Here is a 24,603-nt window from a genome sequence, read left to right as displayed (position 1 = left end):
AAGACCCAAAGCATTCCTTGCATTCAGAGTGATTATGAGGAGATGAGGAGTATACTGTCTTGAAGCAAGTAAAGAGTTTGTTGAAAGAGTATTGAAAAAAGAAACAGGAAACTGAAACAGACTGAAACATAATAGGTGCTTATTAAATGTCTGTTGAATTAAAATCACTTAGCAGCCTCTAGCAATAAAACAGTGGAGAGAGGGATAACTAATTGTTTCACCTTACTCTGCTACGGACAGGTTCCTTCATCTACATACACATCACACTATAAAATAGATAAACCTATTCTCTCATCTTTTCTTTCAATGTCAACCATTCTATGAAGAATACAACAAAGCTTGGAGCAAAAAGAATATAACAAGAACTTATGCAAACTGGAAGAAACAGGTTTAAGAAAACAATATGCACAATGATTACCACAATGAGAATGGGAAAATGAAAAAATGGAAATGAACATTGTATAATCATAATGCTCAAGTTTTTCATGAAGAAAAAGAGAGAAAATGCACCTACTTCCAATTTTTGCAAAAATGAGAGACTATAGATGTAGAACAATGTTTATATTCTAATATGCAGTTGATGTGCTAATTAGTTTTGCTTAACTTTTTTTTATTCTTGGTAATAAGAGATGGCTGTCCGAATAGGTGGAAAAGATATATTGTGAAAGTGGTAAAAAAAAAAAAATCCAATAATATTTTCAAGAAAAAAAAATCATTCGTTCTATTAAGAATTTCATCACAAATACACTGGTGAAAAGACAAACTCCTACCTGAGACTGCCTTTTTGTGGCAAAATCTCATCCTCAGAACTCACTTTTCTATCCTTTCCAATCAGCACTTTCCCTCCTTTGGCATGTTACAGGAAAATATCTGATAAACTAATTCACATAAAGGTATAAATAACTGATAATAGCTTAATTAGTTGCTACCAGAGGCATTTGCATTTTTAAAAGAGATAACATTTAACTCAAAGGAATAATTTCCAAAGAATGACATTTCAGGCCTCAGCAACAGGCCTAAAGGAAAGAGTATGAATATAAACAGGGCGCTTTTCTGGTGTCCCTCAGATCATGTTACACTTGACTATAAACTCTGACTTCTCCAATCAAGCAAGCAGACATTTATGAAATGCCTAGTTTATGCCAGGAACTGGGTTAGATTATGGACAACAAAAGCAAAATCAAACAGTCCCTAATCTCATTGAATGTACATTTGATTAAGGCAAACATATCTTCATACTCTTGCTGATCTCAAAAGTAAATCTGTTTGGTCCATTAGAATTCTCTCACCACTTGATTTTGGCAAATGTGATATAGTATCCTGGGCACAGAGAGGCTGTCTGACATAGCCATTAAGCAAAGAAACAAAAATAGATATCTGCACTGGCAGAGAACACCAAGGGCATCCTTATCAAGGACTACTACTCAGGAGGTGAACATCATAAGCATGCATTCTAGGAGATTACTCATAAAGATTTGTAGATGTTAGCCAGGATTCCTGAATTTGCAGAAAGAACAAATCATCAACCCAAAGACACTAGAATGTCCAAATCCCCTGCTCACCTATTTCAAAAGTCTCCCCATTACAGTGTTCTACTCTATTCTTCACCTGAAGATAACATTATAAAGTGAGGAAATTCAAGGCTTGGGTTACAATTCTGAATCTGCCACTTACTATGTGACTTGGGAACAACTGACTTAATCTCTCTGGGCCTCAGTCTCCAAAGCTGTAAAATGGAAACAATAATGTCTGCCCTACTTTAATTCCCAGTGTTACCATCATGTTCAAATATAAGACACTGGAAAGAGTTTTGGCTTTGGATCTAGCTTTTCTATTTAACACCTAGGTAACCTTGGAAAGCCATTGCATTTCATTAGACCTCATTTGCTTCATAAGAAAAATGAAAATATTGAACTACATGATGTCTAAAGACTCCTCCTGTTCTAAATTTTGTGAGTCAATAGAATGAAATAATATAATTGAAAAAAAACAATGTAAAACTGGTTTATTATTATAGATGTAAGATTTTATTGTCTTTTAAGTAGGGAAACTGAAGAGTAAAGCTGTGGCACATCTTGCCACTAAAATCAGTTCTTGTGATTTCTTATTATTTATACCAGTCACAATGCCTCCCTTTCTACATTTATTCACATTATATCCTTCTCTCAAGCCCACTCCAAGTCCTACCTCCTTTAGAAGCCTTCCTTGATAATTCAAGAGCAAACCAATCTCTCTCCTTTCTGAGTTCTCATAACAACTATCCTCTGGACCATTTATTTAGAGATTGTTCTTTATTTATTTTTATGAGTGAAAATACTTCTCCTTCCAATTAAATTTCAAGCTCATTGGTGGTAAAAATCTGTGCCTTATTAGAAAACAGAAATCATTTATTGAGTTCCAACAATAAGCAAGGCACAATGAGATAGGCAAACTAATACTACTAATTAGGCAATCTATGTTATTATAATAGTATATTCTGGGAGACAAGATGTTGCAGTGATGCAGGAAATCATCTTTAAAGTCAGTGAGTTATGCCTCTCATATATACTAGGTAAAAGACTAAAAGAAAGACCCAAACCTCTCAATAGCCCAAACAGTTCTCTAAGACCTTAGAAACAAGTTTCAGATTTGCTCTGGTAGAGTAAGTTTTCACATCAGGACTTGTCCATATCAATTAAATCACAAATCTGAAAAAAAAAAACCAAGCAGAGCTAGGAAAAATGAGAGAATAAACATTCAGGTAATATAAGTCATGCTCTGTTTAGAAAGGAAATGGTCCCTCTAGCTGATCAGAGGTCTTACAATCAGAATCTTTTATATAGATAAGGAAAACATTGATGACTTCATAAATTCTTCATAACTCTTTCCTCTAAGTGGAAAAGGCAAGAGCAAGTAACTACATAAGTCAAGGCAATGTCATGAAGCAAATTATGTTCTAGTCTTGAAGTCATAAGATCCAAGTTCAAGTACCAGCTCTGACACTTATGAGATGTCTAAATATCAATGAGTCTTAAACATTCTGAAATTCAGTTTAGTCATCTAGGAAAGAAAATAATATTTGTACCCATCTAACACTCAAAATTGTTGGGGGAAGCACTGTAAATATTAAAATATCATATAAATTTGACTTTCAGAGAGAAGAGGGTAACTGCTAATTACAATCTGCAATATGGGACCAAGTATCAATTCTGCAACTGGTCAAATGTCCATGGAGACTAAGTATTACAAACATTAAAAGGTGCTTATAAAGAATTTCAGATATGATGAACTAAAGAATATAATCCTACAAAATATTTCAGAAAGCTACTGAGCTGCATTCAACTCAACAATTCCAAAGTGAAACTTTCTCCAAAATTCCACCTCACTTCCTACCTTTATTCTTTATCTATAGGACACTATCATATTTAAAGTATCATCCTATGAACCAGCCCCTGTGAAGATAAAACTTTGCAAATGTTTCTACAGAATCTGAACCTACAACTTCCTCAACAACCACAAATACTGAATATCCAGAAAACTAAACTGTTTGATACAAATAAAAATCTTTTGCTCTTAAAAAACCAAAGGTTAGTATAAATGACAACAAATACAATTATTTTTCTTCTTTGCCATTGCTCCCTAAGGACTATAGGACATTTCATCAGACTTGTGAGTTAAATCTCTACATATGTTGTCTCCCTATTAGTGTGTGAATCCCTAGTACTTAGTACAATGTGCTGAAAAGGTTAAGTGTTTAATGAATGTTTTTCTTTCAACCACTCACTATTATAACTATTATAACTATAATAGTCATAGCTCACAATTATATAGAATATAGAACTTTTTCTATATTCAAAGTGTTATTTTACAGAAACACTTTGAAGCAAATGATTTAAGTGATCCTATTCCCATTTTTAAAGGAGAAACCTTATGTATAAGGGTAAATGAATTTTCCAATTTAAACAGCAAATAAGAGGTAAAGCGAAGATTCAGCCCAGGCTATCTACTTGAAATTCCAGCATTCTTTCCACTATACTTCTTTGTGGCCTCTCAAATTTGTCCATCTCAAGTGGATTATTATTGAGGCCCATTTCCCAGAACATAGTTCATAGTTCAAAGTGTACTTCAAAATATAGCCAAACCTCACTCTGAGGTCTTCTTCAGTATTTTAAGGATCTGTTCTTTTACTGATACAGATACTCTACTGACAGATCACTAACATAAATGGTCTTAAGAATTTCATTCAGGAATACAGTCTAATGATAAACCTTTCTTTAACTTAGCTAAACTGGTACTATGACAAAAGACACAATACAACTCCAACCCTCTCAAGTTTGATCATACCTACTAGACCTTTCATTCAATTGCATAGCTTTTAAGAAAACCCAGGGTTCCTCTGATATCCCTGTGAAGTACTGGAGTAGAAATTTGCAGTCATTCATAAATAAATAATACATAAGCTTACACTATTCAAGAGATTCATAAAAGGCCAATTGATCCGGTGCCATTGTATTTACAATTTAACTTAAATACTCCAATACATAGGAGTGAACTTTATTTACTGGCTGTTTTCCAACTACTATTTTAATGTTTAATGTTTGCCAGTGTCCACTGAAGTCACATTCACAATTTAAAACTCTGAAGGCCAAACTTCTAAACAGTTTTTCCAAACTAATAGGTCTTCAGTGTCTGACTCCATTTCCAAAGTTTTGACACTAAAGCACAAAACTCTGGTGTGCCTTATGGAACTGGGAAATATAAACAGTTATTGTTTTATGTAAAGTTTCATTTTGTAAATCAACTTAAGAAATCATGTACTCCAAAAAAAATCAAAACAAAACAAACTACTCCTGTTACCCTAAAGTACTTTCTCTCTCCTCTCTTCTCTCTCTCCCTCTCTCTCTTCCTTCCTCCTTCCTTCCCTCCCTCCCTATCCCCCTTTCTGTCTCTCCTCTCAATTCTTGGCTTACCTTCCTCCCTCCATAAAAAACCTTCCTAGTAAAAGCAGAAAAAAAAAAGGATCAACCATTACTGCTTGAGAGAGAAGACCTTTGTTCTGCTCCACCCATCTGCATTTGGCCTCAATGTATCCCAATGGAGCTCTGGCACCATATGTCTATTCCCTTTCTCACCAGTCCTCTGCTGTCTGTGCTCATATCTGGCCTCCACCTGTCTTCTTCACAAGCTCAATCCATCATCATAATCTTCTCTCAGTTCTCTTGTAAGAACTTCTGATGCCATCTAGTTAAGACTCCTAATTTTGCAGTTGAAACCCTCATAATTTTACACAGTAAAAACTGAGGCCCACATAGGTTAAGTACCTACCTTGTCAAAGGTCACATAGATACTAAGCTTCTAAAGTAGGAACCCAGCTATATAAGCTATTATATTTGAACCCAGCTTCTATGACTCTAGAACCACCTTTTCTTAGACCTCGATGCCTGGAAGTTGACCCACAGGATAATTTTTAATATCATCTTATCTCATTAAAAAGAGTAAAGATGTAGAATTACAAACTACAATGTGGAAAGTGTGTCTCCAGCAGTGAAATCAGAACTCTGAAAAACTAAAGTATGGTTTACTCTTGCTTTCCTTAAATTGATCTTTTTTTTTCATTTTTAGTCTCTCAGATCCACCCCCTTTAAAAATCCGTTTAACTCAATAAATATACTCTGTGCAAGGAACCAAACTAGACAGAATAGTCCCTAAAGTTTAGTAAGCTTACTTTTTGCTGGGTAGATGCAACATGTATACAAACACGCAGGCACACACGCAGGCAAAGTAACTTTCAGCTAATACTTTTCTTCTTTGCTTCTTTCCTGAACACTCAGATTTCATGGTGGGATGGAGGGAAGGAGGAGGGGCGGGAAGACAGCATAAAACTAAAATCACAGAAATATGCAAAATAGACTGGCACATCTTTTCCCATTTCGAGCAGAAATTTGAGAAATATTATTTGGATTGAGACTAAAGTACGTGACCTCAAATTAGCAGGGCAGAAGTGGGCACCAATGGAGCATTAACAACTAGCGTTTACTCCAATGGAGGGTGGTGCCCTGCTCAGTTAGGGAACTTGAACGGTTTGTTGGGATTTTTTTTTTCTCTTCAGCACCATGGAGAGAGCCTCAGAGTTTAAAGAACTGGATTTGGAGAAAAGCAAAGAAAGAGAGGAGGCACTTTCTTTGTAAGAAAAAAAGAACGATTTGGAAATGTTGGGGTTATTTTGCCCGACTAACGGGAAGCTCTTCGTTGCAAAGCCAAAACATGTAAAATACATATTTTAAAAGCCTTGAATTTTATAGATTGTCACTTGCAGTGCAGGCTGAAGCTTTAGGCAAATTGCACAGAAGGCCTATTCCCATCTGCAAATCCCTTTGACCAGATTTCTATTTCCTTTAAAATAAAACCCCACTAATTCTGGCAAAAGCGTAGAAAAAGAAAGACAATGGCGTCCTGAGTCACCTGGGCCGCCCTCAGGGAAGGTGGAGTGAATAAAGAAGCTCGCTCCGGGAACGGAGGATGTTGGGGTGAAAAGAAAGCGTAGTTTTTACACTATGTTCTGTGGCCTCCAGGACTCCTCCGCCCCAGCTCGGATCCTCTGGGGTTTTGGCGGCAGCGACAGCAGTGGAGTGCGCAAGCACAAGACGAGCCTAGCACCGAGATGTCAATCAAACTCTCTGTCTGAGGCTGAACAGGCTCAGAGAGGCGGGAGCGAGAGCGGCGGCGGCGGCGGCGGCGGCGGCGGCGGCGGTAGCGGCGGCGGCAGAGGCGGCAGCGGCGATGGGACCCCAGCGAGAGATTTGCGGCTAGCTTGCTAGCTTGCACTTGCTCTGCGGGTCGGGGGGATCTGAGGGGACAGGTAAAAGAAAGCCGAACACAGAGGCGGCTGCTTTTAATTACCATTATCTTTTCTTTCTAACCAATTCTCCCTCTCTTAGACTTCCCTTTTCCCTCCCCCATCAGACACACATACACACACAAACACAGTATATCACATATACATATATACGCATTAAAAAATATCTATTTCAAGCACACAAACTCGAGATAGGCAGCCTTAGGTTTTCATCTAATTGGGTTGATTGGAGATGAGCTGTATTATGTAAGAATTATTTTTTTTAGGGGTGGGGGGTGGGAGTGAACCACTGAAAACTTGCTAGCTTCATTTTTTGAGAGAGGAAAAAGTTGGATATTGGATGAGAGGAAATGTGAATTAGCGTTTGCAAAATGCGCCGGATGCAACTGATAGAGATTTTTTTAATGCATTTTCTAGACTGAATTAAATATCCCTGGTACCTCATTTCCTATCTTCGAGGAGCTATTTAAGGGGCATTTTTCAGATTGAGACTAAAAGTACGTGACCACAAAGTAAGCAGGGTAGATGTGGCCACCAATGGGGCATTAACAGCTGGTTTTGCTCTAATGGTTCTGAGTTCAGTAGTGAGAAGTGTTTTTCAGAGTCCCAGGTTTGAAACAGCAGGACTTGGTGAATCTAAAGGATGCATGTGACACTTCTTTTGTAGCGAAGAAAAGGGGAAAGGATCGGCAAGGATGAGAATTTTTTTTTAAATTAGAAGAAGAAATGAAAAGAGGAGAGTAGGGGGGAAAAGAGAGACAGAGGCATGTAATGGCTTGTGTTTGACTTTTATCTTTTTCCTTAATCAGATTACCCAAGCAGGATTCTCTTATTGCTCTCTTCAACACTCTTTAAGTCTCCCTTCTTTCACCACAAAAAGGATTGGGAGAAAAGGCCATGAAGGAGCTATAACTATGAGGGATGTAATATGATCCCTTGAGTACTATGACCAATTATCAATCAGTCTCACCAATCAGCAATCTTTGAGGCCTGCCAGAAAATGGACGACTTATCTGTTCATCTGCAAGGAACCCCAGCAATATCTTGAAAATATGAAAACTGTGGTTATTTTGTTTTACATGATTTTAGTAATAATGTATGCAGCTGTGGGTGGCTATTAAGTTAAATTTTTCATAGGGATCTGCTTGCTTCAAACAGGAAGGGGAGTAAAAATAGATATGATTAGGAAAAAATAAGAAAGAAGGAAAGATGTTAATCTAAGTTCATTCTAAAGATTTAAAACAGTACTATGGTTTAAACTTAGGGTCTCTTACTAAAGAAACTGTTCAAGCAGACTTAAGTTGAATATATGAAAGAATATTTGAACATGCAACAGTTTTTAGGCAAATTCCTCTCATACTACAATGAACCACTTAGCAGATTAAATGGACAACATGAAGATAGTTTTATATGTAAAATTATAAATGAGAAAAGGCTTACTCTAGTCAGAGTTATTAGATGAGATGTATAAAACTATTAAACAAAATGGAATTGAAAACTAAAATATAATGTTTTAATTATTTAATAAGCTTAGACTTATCCTGAGCAAGAAATAATTTTTTTCTTTTTGTGTATGTGAGGTAGTTGAAGTTAAGTAATTTGCCCAGAGTCACACAGCTAGGAATTGTTCAGTGTCATAGGTCAAATTTGAACTCAGATCCTCCTGATTTTAAGGCTAGTGTTCTATCTACTTCACCATCTAGCTACCCCAAGAAATATTTTTTCAATATTTTCTCAACTACTAAAATATAAAGTGTGTGACCTTGTTTATTTTATTTATATTTGGTATGAATCCAATTCTGTAAGGATTTCTTTTTCATAGGTTTGGAAAGATGAGTTTTTAGAAAGAGAAATTTCCAAGGATAGACACCAGGAAGAGGAGGACGACATCAAAGGTAGTAATCCAGTTTCATAATTACCACATATCTACAAATTCATTTAATGTCACATGGTCTCCATTTAAATAATAAGAAGAATGGAATATGACCTTTTTCCATTTTCTTCTTCTTCCTAATTTGGGAATAAATTTCAACAATTCACTAAAAGGATTTATCCCAGAGGAGGAGGCCAATTCATTCAGCAGGGATTCCCCCTGCCTTTTTTTAATTCACAAAATTGATCTCACTTTCACTGACTTTGTAGAACATAATGAATCTCAGACTACAGAATAGTAGTCTTTGCCATTTCACTATGGAAACCAAAAGTTTCTAAGTTTGTTCCTTTATAGTAACATATTTTTTAACTAAAGCTTTTTATTTTCAAAATATGTATGTGGATAATTTTCAACATTCACCCTTACAAAAACTTGTGTTCTAGATTTTTCCCTCCCTTCCCCCCACCCCTCTCCTAGATGGCAAGTAATCTAATATATGTTAAACATGTACAACTCTTCTATACATATTTCTACAAGTATCATGTATAGTAGCATATTCTAAAGTTGCAAGATCTTAGCCAAGTTTTTAAAGCCTTCATCAATCTTCTTCCAATATACCTTTTCAATAAGATATTATACCACTATCTTTGTCTCCAAGTTCCAGCCAAATGAAAAAATAGCTATTCTTTAACCTTGACTTATTCTCTCCTACCTATGTGCATTTGCACAATCTATCATGCCAGTAATGCATTAACTCCTTAACTCCAGCTTACAAAAGAAAATTTGTCTTTGCCTTCAAAGCCTAAATCATTTGTCCACTCCTCCACTGGTCTGAGCTGAAGTTTCTCCTTAAAATAGGTTGGGAGATAATGCCCCACCCTCCTTCCAATTAGAAAGACAGAGGGTAGTCATGAGATAGAATACCAAAGCTGATGAGGATGGTTGGATCATCTCAATCATATTTCCCAATTTTTCTGCATGTGCCTACTACCTCTTGCACAACTAGCTATAAAGGGAAAATCTTTTATTTCATTAGCCTGGATCTGATTTATGAAACCAAAAACATTTATGGAAATGTAATGATTCTGGGTATCCAAAAGAATGACCAATGCATGGTATGTTTTGTCTTTGAAATTGTCCTGTAGCATAACTGTTAGGGAAAGGGATAAGAAGCTCACCAATAGGGGGGGACTTAATTTTCCACCTCCTTCCTTTATAGTATGATAGGAAGAATACCAAATTTAACATCAGAGAGCTTGGTTCTAGTTCAGTTCTAATTCTTAATATCTGTTATGACCTTGGTCAAGTTAACCTCTTTAGGTCTTCATTTTCTCTTCTATAACTTGAAGAGATTAGACTACGAGATCTCTAAAGTTATTTCTACTTCTAGTTCTATGTATCTATGTTCCCTCAAAGAGATCATGAAAATAAAAAGGATGAGAACAATAAAATGCTTTGAGCTTCATAAAAATTATGGCTTCCAAATATGAAGAAATACAAAAAAAAATTTTAAAGGCTCATGATTTGGGTTTAAATGTTAGCTCTATTAGGAGGTAAGCCTCCTAAGTAATTTTTAGCAAAACAATCATTCACTAAGTTTCAGTTTTCTCATTTGTTAAGAATGATGATACTTGAATTATCTTCCTTACAAGATTGTTTTGAGTAAAGTACTTTAAATCCAACAGATTTTTTGTCAGGCTTCATCTTCCTTGACCTCTCGGCATTATTTGGCATTGTTCATTACCTCCATTCTAATGGATGCTCTATCCTGTCTTCTTGTGTCAAAGAAACTATATATTTTTTAATTTATTTCCACTTCAAACTCTCATTGTCTGTCCTCCTCACTGGTTATTCACACTGTTCCTGACCTCTTAAGATGATAGATGTTTCCCCAGATTCTGTTCTAGGACCTTTTCTCTGTCCTCTTTAAACTTTCTCCTTTGTCATTCTCATTTAGTCCTCAATTATCAGTTCTCAATTATCATCTGTATGAAGACTCCTGAATAAGTATGTTCAGCCCTAACATCTCTTTTGCAATCTAGGATTGCCCACCTGAACATTTCCCCAACAACTTAAACTCAATATGCTGAAATCTAATCATTCCTTCTATTCCACTTTCTGATTTTACTATTTTTGTAGGTAAAGCCACCTTTCACCTAGTTTCTTGCATTCTAAATCATATTAATCTATTTGTCTTTTCACCATTTCTCATTTCTGACATCCAAACAATCACTAAATTTTGGTGATCACACCTCTATATCTTTCACATCTTCCCCCAGCCATTCCCATTGTCATTTACCCAAGTCTTAACTATCATTAGGAATATTTCAATAGACTACCAATCAACATGTATTCTTGTCTCCATTTTCTCCTTACTTCAATTCATTTCTCATTTGGCATCTGAATACTCTTTCATACACATAAGTTTAGTCTAAAAAGAAAAAACCTCCAGTGATTTTTTATATCCTATTGTTTAAACTCCTTTCCCTGGCCTTCAAGACTTTCCTTCATCTGGCATCACATTTATCCTGTGATAGTCTCCCCCAAATATTCTATGCTCCAATCAAACTAAATTATTATCAGATCCTAGCATGTTAACCTGCATTTAATCTTCTTTATTTTTGCTCATGAAATGTTCAAATGTTTTTTCTAACCTTTTTTCTTTAATGGATCCTTATGCATTCTTTGAAATTCACTTCAAATGTCCCTTCCTCCATGAAAACCACCCTAACTCATTTTATGAGCAATCCATCTTCCCCTTCACATTTTGCATAATATTTTGCTTCTCAACTACCTAATGTGCTTGTCATATAATATTTTCTATTATACTTATCTGTGTTTGTATCAATTAATTAGATTTTAAAATCCCTAAGGACAATGACCCTTTCTTTGGGAAACTTTGTATTTTCCCCAGCAGCTAGCACAATGCTCTGAACATTGTGAACATTTAGAGTTTTTTGAATATGAATATGAAACTTAAAAGTGTTTTATGAATATGAATTGTGATTGCATTATGCACATCCACGAATGATTTTTTTAAGAAACCAACAAACATTAAGTAGATCTATCTAACAATGCAAATTTCAGATCAGTTGTAGATATACTGAATATTTCTTTTTGGTTTGACACTCAAAACCCTACATAGTTGAAAGATTCCTTACCATTCTTGCCTAATGATCCTAGGTTTGAATTCTAGCTCATTACTTCAGTGATTTTTGGTAAGTTCTTTCAGCTTTCTGGATTTAAATAACCTCATTTGTAAAATGAATGCGTTAGATTAAATAACCTATAAAGCCCCTTTCATCTCTAAATAGTATGTTTCAGGCCTTATATGAATCCAAATTACCATCAAATATGTATTCTTCCTAGAAATTACTCTCCTCAGCAGGTAATTTTTGTGAGATACTTTAGGCCTTTGGGAAGACATATTAAATCTTTCATGTACCAAATGAGGTTTTTTAAAGTTTTGCCAAGATAACTAGTTGGAAAAAAATTGGTCAATTGACACTTTTTCCAAGATCTCCAGAATGGCAAAAATTTTCTATGTCTGGATATTATATAACATATTAAGACAACCCAACAAGTCTATCAGACATTCATTGATTTAAACACAAGATATCTATCGGGTTTCTACTATATGCAAGACCATCTACTAGGCCATATGTATAATTGTTAAAAAAAAATGTATTAACCAGTAAATTAAATCCATGTTATGGCCTTAATTAATATCATGCAAACAGAAGGAATTTTCCAACGGGAAATACAGGTTTGCATATCTTTAAGATAGAATTGTTTGGCAGAAACAGGGTGAGGGGAACTGAACCAACATTTTTTTTCCTGTATTGAAAATTCTAGTTATAAAAATTCCCTCCAGTGATGCCCATGAGCATCTCAGCTATACCTTCAAGGGTTAGAGAGTTATCTACAAGATAAGCTGATGCTGCTGATGCTGCTGATGCTGATGATAGTATTTATATGGTTCTTTAAAGTTTACAAAGTGCTGTGCATATGTTATCTCATTTGATCCTCATAACAACTCTGGGAGATAGGTATCATTAGCCTCTCTTTTACAGATAAGATAACTAAAGCTAAAATAGATCAACTGGCTTTCCCATGATCATACAACAAGTATATATCAGAACAAGAACTTGAATCTTTGAAATCTAAATAACTCCAAAGTTGGCCATCTATCCAACCTCTCAGGATTTTACTATTTAAAAAAGTAAACTTATTTGCCTTTTTATCACTTAGTTTTACTCTGAAAATTTAAGATTTTATATTTTGTTGTTATTTCGTTCATGATATTTTAATCAAGTTAGATTTCTATGTCTGGATTTTACATCTTAAACAACAGGGGTATTTAACCTGAAATTCCTGGAACAAGCTGTGCTGTACAGTGAATGTTTGCAATATGTCATTCTGTCCTGCTCAATATCAGAGCTGTTGTAATCCTGGGAAAGAGAAAATTCAGAATCTAAAGGAAATAACTCTTACAGTTGGCAAGGATTGATTTTTTTTCCTTTCCTATTCTGTTCATATTCCGTTTTATCCAGTTTTATGCCATGTTAAAGTCCTTCATAAAACACTTACTAAAGTATGCCATCATGAGCTAATTTTACTTGTGGAAGTAAATTATATAGCCTATAGTTGCTCTTATTAAAGTCATTAACTTTAATCCTCTCAGTTATGTCATTGATTCATGGTGCAACCTTTAACAGATTATTCCATTTTTCTATGCCTTAATTTCTCCAGTAACAGAACATGGTTAATGACATCTTTTCCATCTTTTCTACACAGGAATAATACTATAATGAATTTTAAAATGCCTTTAAAGTAACTCTATAAAGATGTTATAGGTAACAAACATTAATTAACATTATTTCATTAGAATCAGAATAAAATATGCAAAGAAAATCATCACCATTGTTATATTAACAATTTTGATGATGATGTGGGATTTTGCCAATATTGACTATATCATCTATATATTTTGATAAACAATTTCCCTCTACATTAACTAAAAATTCTCTTTCTTAAATCCTTCTCTTTGCTTGTCTTCAAGTAAAGTAATTATGATGACCTTCCTAGAGAAGGTGAACACAAAGGTGAGTTGTCTTTAAATAAAACATAAAAATTAAGTTCCTGTCTCCCAGTTGAAAAGATGGTACAGTCATACCTCTAAAAAGTAGATAGCTACTGTGCACCAAGAAACCCTTGCTATGTTCTATACAATATTTTGCCACAAAATAAAGGCCTATATGTCAAGGACAGTTCCATTATTTGGAATTAAAAATGTGTGCATTTAGAAAAGGTCAAATTTTAAAGTGTCTTTCATTGCAAAACACACACACAGAGAGAGAGAGAGAGAGAGAGAGAGAGAAGAAAGAGAGAGAGAGAGAAACACACATTTTGCCCTCAGCAGCTACCTACTTTCCTTGCCTTTAGAACTATTCTGGGTAGACAGAAAGTATAAATATGTGAGTCTTTTATTCATAGAAATCCTGCTGCTAGCCAACCTTTGGCAGGATTCATCTGCTTTGATTCGATTGGCCTAGTAAGTGATTGGCCTATATATTTATTACTAACATTATCCTTCCAGTTGCCCTGATAATCAATCAACAGAACACATTTACCAAGTGACTGGCCAAAATTATGAGTATAATCAGTAGCCATAGGATAAAGTTAGGACTCTTTCCCAGTTTCTTCTCCTTGGTAAATTCTAACCACTCTCTATTACTTCTAGAAGCAAAGGTAAACTACTTGGTTTGGCATTTGAAGCTTCTCACAGCTTTGCCCTTTCTTACCTTTCACAATCTTCTTACATATATCCATCTACCCTTCATGAATTTTACAGCACAACCATACTGTCTAATATGCTTTTCCTCAAATGTAACCTTCCCTTCTCCTATATGCCTTTGCATTCATTGTCTTTAATCCAGAATAAATTTATTCTCCTTCTTGTCCTTGCTTCCTTCAAACTCAGTTTGAGTACTACTTTGTACAGAAGGTATTTCCTGATCATTCAGCTATTGGTGTCCTTCCCAAAACAATCTTGAATCTTTCTCATATATATTCTGTATTTTTTTCTTTTAAAACTTAATTTAATTCTTTTCCAATTAAAAAAGCATTCATTCTCTCCTCTACTCAATTCACTCCCATTAAACAATAAAAATAAATTAATTAAATCCTCATAACATATATTGTGGCCAACCAAAGCAAATCCTCATATTGTTTGCCATGTTCAAAAGTGTATATGCTACATTTTGTATTTTAATACATTACCTCTCTGGTGGGAGGTGAGTAGCATACTTCATATTTGGTCTTCTAGAATTGTGATTTGTTATTGCATTGCTCTGCATTCTAAAGCCTGTCAAAGTTGTTTTTTCTTTATGCTATTGTCTTATAACTTGTTCTCCTAGTTCTACTCTGCACTTCCCCCTGCACTTTGCATAATTTTAGAGGCCTTTCCTTTTTTCTCTAACATTGTCCATTTCATCATTTCTTGTGGCACTTGTATCTCATTACATGTCTATATCATTATTTATTTAGCCATTCCCCAGTAGTTAAGCACTCACTTTATTTACAGATTTTTGCTATTATGGAAAGAACTGTTATACATATTTTTGTACATGAGGTTCTTATCCTGTTTCTTGATATATGGATAGAGTACAAATGTAGCAATTTTTGGTCATAGTTTAATTTTTTTCTCAGAATTGCTGGGTCGATTCACAGTGCCATCAATATTTTATTAGTACATCTGTTTTCCAGAAAATATGTACATGTCCTTGAGGACCTTTGTCTCATTTGGATCATATTTTAGTCAACTGGACAGCTTGTTGTAACTGACCACTCATAGGTACTTAATATAATTGGTGTCATTCTATTTTCTTCAAGACAATAATCCACTAAATGCCAAGGGATGGTAAGGAAACTTTGAAAGGTGACTAATTTACATACAGAGGTTATCATTGACTCAGAGAGAAGAATCAGTGAAGAAAAGGATATTTCAAATTGTGTTCATTTGGTCACATTGGAATTAATTCTACATAATTCCAAATGTGGATGAAAACTGAAGAAAAAAAGCCAGGCATCTAAATGTTTCCAGCACCAATTATCTGGCACTGTTATAGTATAGCTAAGGTTAAGTGGGCATTGGGTCCTCAGACTAATGATCAGGCAATATAATGGCATGGAAAAGCAGGAAACATCTGTCTCTTCCAATTATTTGTCCTTCTCATGCCATCACTGTCTTAACCACTACTATATCAAGACAGCATAGCACAATGGAACTCTGACTCAAGTCAGAATCCTACTTCTCTTACTTAACACATGTATGAGTCTGCTCCTTAACCACACAAAACCTCAATCTTCTCATCTATAAAATAGGGATAATAGCAACACCTACCAGACAATTGTAGTGAGAATCAAATTAGAGAATGTATGCTGAAGTATTTTTTTCAACATTGAGCCACTCTATAAATGTGAGACATCATCTATTGAGAACAGAAGGTGAATCACAAAGTGGGATTTCATAGGCAAAACAAAAGAATTACTTCCTCAATAAGAACATCTTTTTTTAATAAGTTGAGACAAAATCTTTCATTGAAGCAGACCAGTTCATGAGGCCCTGGTTTCATTTAGTTAGCTCTGAATTCATAGCTATATTATATTCCTTCTTGGGAAAATAACAGAAAACTACATCTCCCTTGAACATTGTAATCTTACAGCCCACATGCATAAGAATGCTAGCAAATAAAGATTAGAGTACAAGGTTAATGACATGTTAATTATTGAGTAAGCAACTTGCAGTTTAATAAAGCTTGAGCTTTAAGTTCCCCCAATAGCTTTTTCAATAAAGATTCTTTGCAACTTAACAATTAATTAAAATCTTAGAAGATAAGGACTGAGTACTTTCAAGCTACTGAGATCGGCACAATGATGAAGGTTCTGTGAGGGAAAACACAAGATCCTAAATCGATCAGAGAATCACTGAAAGTCAATTTGGTCCAACTCTCTGCCTGATCTTTAGAGCTCTCCACAATATCTCTCAACAATAAAGAAATATGAAACTCTTGTTTATATCTTCATATCCCAACCCCCTAGCACAGTACCTATCGCACAATTGCTACCTAATAAATGCTTTTTGATTTACTGATTGAAAACATGATTCAGCTTTCACTTGAACATAATCCCAAGAAAACTCAGTCCATGATCTAACATTCTTGATCTTGGAAATAAAGAATACTGATGTCCAAGAAAATAAAAGGTTTATACCTCAGGCAGTGGTAATCTAGGTCCCTATCAAAAACTTTTTGCTTCTATTGCCAGTGGATGTTTTGTTTCCTTTTTATTGTATAATGTGAAGAACAATGTAACTTAAATTTGTTTACATAAATCTTATATGTTATGGCCACTCAGTACCTGCTGTAATTTAAAGATGAAAGGAAATAGCAGCCTATAGAGAAAGAGATATTTTAACATATTTTAAAGGTAAAAGACTTTGTTCAGATAGGTTACCTCATCAGTTGATGGAATAAGAAAAACACCAGATGTCTGAGTTCTTTGATATCTACTGTGATCTAGAGGACAAAATACTCAAGATCTACCTGTTTGGTCACTATCTTTCAGCTAAGAAGAATGAGTTCTTGTGCCAACATTTGTGGGGCCAAACAAGCACAGAATACACCTGAGGGTGGATATCAACGCTATGGAGTCCGATCCTATTTGCATCAGTTTTATGAGGACTGTACGGCTTCTATTTGGGAGTATGAGGATGATTTTCAGATCCAGAGATCACCTAATAAGTGGAGTACTGTTCTCTGGAAGGTAAGGGGGAAAAGGACTGTACTGAAGTATGGATATATGCACACAATTAGATTAGCTAATAAAGAGAAAATTAGGAGGGAAAATATTTAATCCACCTATAAAAAAGCCCAAGTCTTTAGTCTTTCTCTGACTAAATGCATAGTTTCCACCGATATTAAATGTGCTCTTCTTTTAGAAAATATGGCTATAAACCTCAGCTCTAAGGAATATGACTAGATAAATAATACTTCAATATCTCTAATATATCAGTGATCTCATCTATGTAGATATGCCCTCCAAACACAAAGGTCTCAATCAAAATAGGTTTCTCTATCCTGTGAACTAGGTCTTTGACATTGTTTAATGTACACTGGCATTATTACCAATATTAGTTATAATTATTAACACAGTAGTCTGCAAGATTCTCTTAATGCATAGGTGAATTCCTAAGTAAGCCAATAAAACATTTTCAGGTATCAATTGCAGACGTGATTTTTAAAGTAATAACTGGAAAAATTAAAGGAACCAATGCATAAGGAGAAGGATGCAATAGAAAGAACACTGACTGAAAGTCAGCAAATGTGACTTTCCTCCTAAATCTGCTACTAGCTAATAGTCTGATATAGGATAAGTCCCTTCTCCACAGACCTTATATTAGATGAGTTCTAAGACTTCTTCCTTCACTAATATCTTCCAGTTTCTAAAATTGCCTTGCAACTCGGTATTGCTAAGCTTTTAGACAATGAGGGGCTCTAATGGATTATGTAATATTTTACTGGTTTGTAAAGAGTATTAGAAATAGTAGAAAACAGTTAACTAATGTTTCTAATGAACTAGGAAAAGATTAAGTTAATTAACAAATAATAAGTTATACTACAGTTGTATAAGATAGCAATAGTTAGTAAGTGCCAAAATCCAAAGTTATACAAAAAACTCACCTTCTCTACCTGGCTGGAACCAGGCTCCATCTTTTCTACCCTCACTGATCTGAATGACATAAGACAGAGTGCTAGGCTGGTGCCCAGATTCTGATATTAGCTCTGTCTGTCACCTACAATATGACCATATAGTGGGAAAGAGTTCCATCTCTGGAATCAGAGAACTTAATGTTCAAATCCTGCTTCAGATGCTTACTATTTTTGTCACCATGGACAAACACTTAATCTCCCTGAGTATCATTTAGAAAATCAGGAGATTAGACTAGATGACCTCTGATGTCTTTTCTAGATGAAATATTTTAAAATACTATGATAAGCTTCTATATTTTCTACTGGAAAAATATTAAATATTTTCCTGGAAAAACTTTTAGCACGCAAGTGAAATGTTACAAGCATCTAAAGCATATTAGGAATTGGTAATATAATGGTGAATTATATGGCCATAAGCTTATCATAAGCTTATTTTGTTTCTAGTGATAGAAAGACTTCTCTACACAAATTTAATAATTAAATAATCTATTATTTAACATGCCCTGCCTCTTAGTGGAAATATGTTTATGTTCAAGTCTTGAGTTCATATTCCAGTAAAGTTTTTTTTCTTCCTTTTTGATAATGAAATAGCTAGAACTATAGACTGGGAATTAGGAAACTCTAGTGCCTGAGTTACTTAAGGATTCTGTAATTCAAGGTCTGCATTTCTACAGTGGAAATAAAATAATTACCCTCTGATTACCTCCTAGAGAAGAATTGAGAAAGGATATTAAAGCATTTGTAAGATGCTTTGAACAACTTCCCAAAAGCACATTATATGGCTTTTTGAATTATTATTCCTTTTTTTACCCATGAATACTTGTGTATTACTGGAGCAATTAATATTTCTTTCTCCACCCTCACTGTGGTCAGGCCAGGGTCACAAATTCTTATCCACAAGTAAGCTCAACACATCTTGGTTCTGTGGCCACACACCCCACCTTTAACACACACCAGTTGTCACTACTAGTTTTGAGGGGTCCTTAACAAGACTATGTGAATGGATTGGCTCAAATCTACAATCACCTCCAGAATTAAAACTCAAAGCATCTCCTCTGCTCTACTGATAATAGATTAGAAGCAATGACTAGTATACGTGAAAACAACCCAGTGAGATTACCATGAACTGCCCAAAGGTCATTCTTATCTGAGTGACCTTCTCTTTTATTTCTAGCACCATTCTTGTTTTTTATTTCTCACTGATGTTCTTATCCCTTCTACAATGGTTCTCACATCTTCCCATTCTCCCTTGTCTCTTCTCTACCAAAGCAGCTGGCTTTCCCCTGCCATCCTTTCTCCTTCTAGACTAACTAAAATTTATGAATGCCAGGGACTATTTCTAAGTAATAACTTTATCATGGATGTTTCCTGTAAATACAAAACCACATATGGCTATCAATGTTATTATATATTTTCCTTTTTTTAATAAGCAGTAATGATGCCATCTTTTTATTTGCCTTTTAACTTCTGAGAGAAGTTCCCAAAGTGGATTTTTTATTGATGAAGTCCTATTCAATTGAGCAATGAGTTACTCAGGGGAAAAAAAATCTTCTACTCTTCATTACATGTTCTCAGTAATTAGCATTTTATTGATATTAGACATTTTCAATTGTATCTTACTTTTTGTGACCTCCTTTGGGATTCTCTTGGCAAAGATACTAGAATGGCTTGCCATTTCTTTCTCCAGCTCATTTCACAGATGAGGAAACAGAGGTAAACAGGTTGAAGAGACTTGTACAGAATCACACAGGTACTCAGTGTCTGAGGACACATTTGAACTCAGGAAGATGAGTTTTCTTGACTCCTTGTCCAGCACTCTATCCACTGTACCACCTAGTTGCCTTGCAAATTAGATTAGTCAACCACTATTTGTTGAGCACTACTGCTCACTCTACTCACACTACTGTATGCATAGCCCTGTGCTTGGTAGGTGTGTAGAAGGTGGGTACAAAAGAACAATTAAGACATGGTCTACATTCTTAAGAGTCTTGTAATTTAATAGGTCACCTGTTACCTATGTTTTTAAGATTCTGACATTAGATGAAAACAGAGGAACCCACAATGGTCAACAAAGGCCCAGATTATTGAGACATGGAAACTGTTATAAAGGTTTTCCAGGAAATATGACATCAGAGACATGATTAACTCTGGTTTCATTTGATATAAATCTCTAGTTTTCCTTTAGAAAAGCCATCCAATTTTATTTTAAATTATAATCAGGAACTAGTCTTACAAAGTATAATTGTCACTTTTTAAAGCAAAGAGAAAATTCTCTTTAATTCAACAAATACATATATATTTGTTTTTTATATATATATGCATATATATGATAATATATCACCCTCATATTAGAATCTACATGTTTTGCCTAAAAAGCAAAATGAGAAGCAGCACAGTATAGTAGTTAGTTTGAAATCTAGGAATACTTCAGTTCAAATCCTAATTCTGACTCATATTAGCTATAAGACTATGGGTAAATTATTTAACCTCTCAGTGCTCCATGCAACTTTTTAAGACTATAAATTATAGAACTTCTTTAGTGAAGGGAGTTTCCACATTGAGATTATCTCATACCAATGAAGCAACAGGTCCAGATACTCCCCCCAACACACACACACACACACACACACACAATCTTCTATTTTAAAAGAATGAATTTAACTCATTTTTTTTCTTATTCAGGATTAGAGGGACTTTTTGAGGTGAAAAGATTTTCTATTTTTTTCAAATGTATGTAAATTTGTATAATAGCAAAGGTAGACATATCCAAAAGGCGAATATCTAACTCCATTCATCGGTGTTCTTTTTAGGTCCTAAACATAAAGTTGCAGTTCTGTTAGTAATGCAATAGTATGCAAAGAGGTCCATTTGCTGAAATGTCTTCTATAGATTGTGCTTATTAATTTGAAGCTCCCCTGAAATTTAGTCTTACTTCCCCTTTTTTAACCTGAACCCTGTATGGAAAATGCAAAATTACCTTCTCCCCACCAGTGTTTGTAGAAACCAGATTGGTCTAGTATTCTGGAGATTAGGTAGCGTACTATAACTACTTCTATTACTAAGCAACCAAATAAAACTTCAGGCAAGTCAATTGCTCTCAGGAGCCTCAAATAATATATAACATAACATAAAAAAGCTGATAGATTCAGATTGCAGATGGAAGCATATCCTCTCTATTTTTTTTGTGAAGGAGGGGGAAATCTGCTACTATGGAAAATGTTTTTGCATGACTTTATATTTGTAATGGATTTGTTTTATCTTTCTTTCTCAATGGAAGGAGGCATAGGAGAGGAAGGGGAGAAATTCAAAACTGAAAATGAAATTTAATTTTAAATAAATAATGGAAGATGAACTAAATCATCTCAAAAATCCCTTTCTGACCCCAACAGTGTATATGATTGGGGAATTATAGTAAACTTAAAACAAAACAAAAAAGGTGAACTTACTTACAGTCTATAGATAATATCCTTGCTGAATTTGAGAAGAGAAGCTTGCAAATAAGTCCCTTTTTCCCTTATTAATCAAAAAATAAATTGGTATCTATGGGGAAGCTTCCAAACCATGATTATTTAAGGAAGATGATAAATAGTGACTATATCTGGGCCTTTTGTGAAGTATTACTTTTTAAAATTTTTATTATGAATTTAAAAATAATAAGCATGAGTACTTTTATATATAAAGAACAAAAAAGATGATTTTGATTATATGTATCAGATCATTAACTTGTTAGATTCTATTTTTTATCTTTAACTTTATTTTTTAATAATTTTAATGTAAAATTAACATTTTAACACAATCATAACAAAATTGATGTGAGTTGGGAGGGTTTCTGCATGTGTTTTTGTGTGTGTGTGTGTGTGTGTGTGTCTCCTTCTGAACTTTTTGTTCTCTCCTCTTCTTGTTTGTTTTTCCTGATTGCATTTTTCAGGTTGGACTCATTTCTGGCACAGTCTTCCTGATTTTAGGATTGACCGTTCTGGCAGTGGGCTTTCTGATACCCCCCAAAATCGAAGCCTTTGGAGAAGGAGATTTTGTAATGGTGGATTCCCAGGCCATTCAGTTTAATGGAGCATTAGACATCTGTAAGCTGTCAGGAGCTGTCTTATTTTGCATTGGAGGAATGACCATGGCTGCATGTCTATTGATGTCTGCTTTTGCAAAAAGCTATTCCAAAGAAGAAAAATACCTTCAGCAGAAGTTCAAAGAGAGAATAGCAGACATCAAAGCCCATGCCCAGCCCATCACAAAAGCTCCAGCCCCAGGGGAAACCAAGATACCAGTCACTTTGTCCAGAATTCATAATATCCAGCCTTTATCAGAAACCTGAAGCATTGTTCTGCCTCCCTTCTGTAATTTAGACATCAGTTAAATGGGAGAACATCACCTTTGGTAATGGCAAGAATATGGCGTGTCACACACCACTGGGCAGCAGCTGCCGCCGCCAGCTCTAAAAAAAAGCTGAACAGAACTCAGAGCCACTTGTTTAAGGCTTCAGACAGCGAATACATCCCACTCTTTATGATGTGTATTTCCCTTTACTAAACCAGGAGACCCCACAGAAATACTTGTTGACATCCTGTGACTTCATTGTCATTTTTGTGTTCTTTAAAAGTGCTATCTAATGTTAGACCAGCCTTACTAGTGGTTCAACATCTACCCTTCTAAACATAATGTGGTCTGGATTCATTTTTAAATTTTTTTCTAATACTTTTCTGCTTAGTACTGTTTTCGGTTCCATCCCTACTGAGTAGTATAAGATAGTGTGTCAAGTATATTCATGGAAAAAAGTGGTTTTCCTTATTCTGACCTACAGCTTTACCTTTTAACTGTATTACTTAACATGAGGCTCCTCATATTAGATTCAAATTTATCATCCTTCCTTATGGATCCTATGTGCCCATGGGGTTTTTTTGTGCAAAAATGCTAAAAAATAATAATAATAATAATCTAGTTGAAGATGATTCAAAAATATGATCAAAAATTTAAGAATTCATTGTATGGGGAGAGAGCACAATTGAAATGAAAAATAAACTAATAACAAAACAAAGCATTACTTGAAGGCAGGAAGCTGGAATTCTATTTCCTACTCCACCACTAATTTAGTTGAATGACTATGGGGACCTCTCTAGGCCTCACTACAAATTATCTTTAAAAATGAGGGGAGTTGAACTAGATAATCTTAAGGCCCTTTCCAGCTTTAAATTCTTTGATTACTGTACACCATCTGTGATTTTATTCTCCTCCTCTGGGGTTTGTTTCAATATGTTTGTTCCACAAACCAATGTCATATTTTCACACCTTGAACTCATTGAAAGCCACAGATTTGAGATTCACTTATACTCTGTATCCTGTTATGTTCGATTGACAAGGTATCCCAATACTTGACTTTAACTTGATACTGAAAGAAGTTTATATAATGCTGTCATATTTTTATAAAGACTAAAGAAAGCCATCCTCAAAAAAGAAATCTCTGTGAAGATACTAACCTGACAAAGATTTTCCTTCACAAACAACAAATTTTATTTTTCCTTGCAAGGAAGTCATCTCCTCCCTTTACACTTTAATTTAATCTGTGGATTTAAATTAGGCTGTGAAATGGAGATATAACCATGGTATCCTCTCAAAAATCCCTGCCAACTTATATTGCTATTTTTGAATGGATAAATAAAATATATGAATGAGCCGAACATAAATTGCACTGTCATTCTTTCAGCATCTGGTTTGTTTTCTCTGCCTGTTTTCTATTATGAGAATGAACAAGCAATGGATGATGCCATGGCTAAGTGAAAAAAGAAAAGTCCAATAAGTGTTTCTATCTGCTTTACAATTTAACATAAATTATAGGGAAAAAAACAGTCAATATTTATTAATTTTCAACATTGTGCCCAGTGGTGTACTAAATACAAAGGATATGAAAATTAAGAGTAAAGCAGTGCCTACTTTCAAAAAGTTGGCATTTTAATAAGGAGGAGGAAGGAAGGAATGGAGGGAGGAAAAGAAAGAAAGCAGAAGGATGGAAAGAAAGTGGAAAAAAGGAAGGAACAACACATATAGAAAGTTTAAACTGCATAAATGATCCTGTGGTTATTAGGAGGTCACAGCAAAGCAGCTGTTCTATTAAA

At 34.8% G+C, this 24,603-nt stretch overlaps 1 protein-coding gene across 2 annotated transcripts; it reads left to right on the top strand.

Annotated features, from left to right (window-relative positions):
• The first annotated feature begins 6,709 nt into the window (after positions 1–6,709).
• NRSN1 (neurensin 1) lies at positions 6,710–24,174 on the top strand. Of its 2 annotated transcripts, XM_051970615.1 has the most exons (4): positions 6,710–6,838; positions 8,658–8,730; positions 17,337–17,534; positions 22,410–24,174. In XM_051970615.1, exons 3-4 carry the CDS (start codon positions 17,346–17,348, stop codon positions 22,806–22,808), a joined length of 588 nt encoding a protein of 195 aa, XP_051826575.1. In that variant the 5' UTR covers positions 6,710–6,838; positions 8,658–8,730; positions 17,337–17,345; the 3' UTR covers positions 22,809–24,174. The 2 variants fall into 2 exon arrangements, with proteins under 2 accessions (XP_051826575.1, XP_051826576.1); XM_051970616.1 differs by lacking the exon at positions 8,658–8,730.
• Positions 24,175–24,603: the final 429 nt, after the last annotated feature.

Source organism: Antechinus flavipes, chromosome 1, assembly GCF_016432865.1.
Source record: "Antechinus flavipes isolate AdamAnt ecotype Samford, QLD, Australia chromosome 1, AdamAnt_v2, whole genome shotgun sequence".
NCBI classification, from domain to species: domain Eukaryota; kingdom Metazoa; phylum Chordata; class Mammalia; order Dasyuromorphia; family Dasyuridae; genus Antechinus; species Antechinus flavipes.
This window is presented reverse-complemented; position numbering and strand designations above follow the sequence as displayed.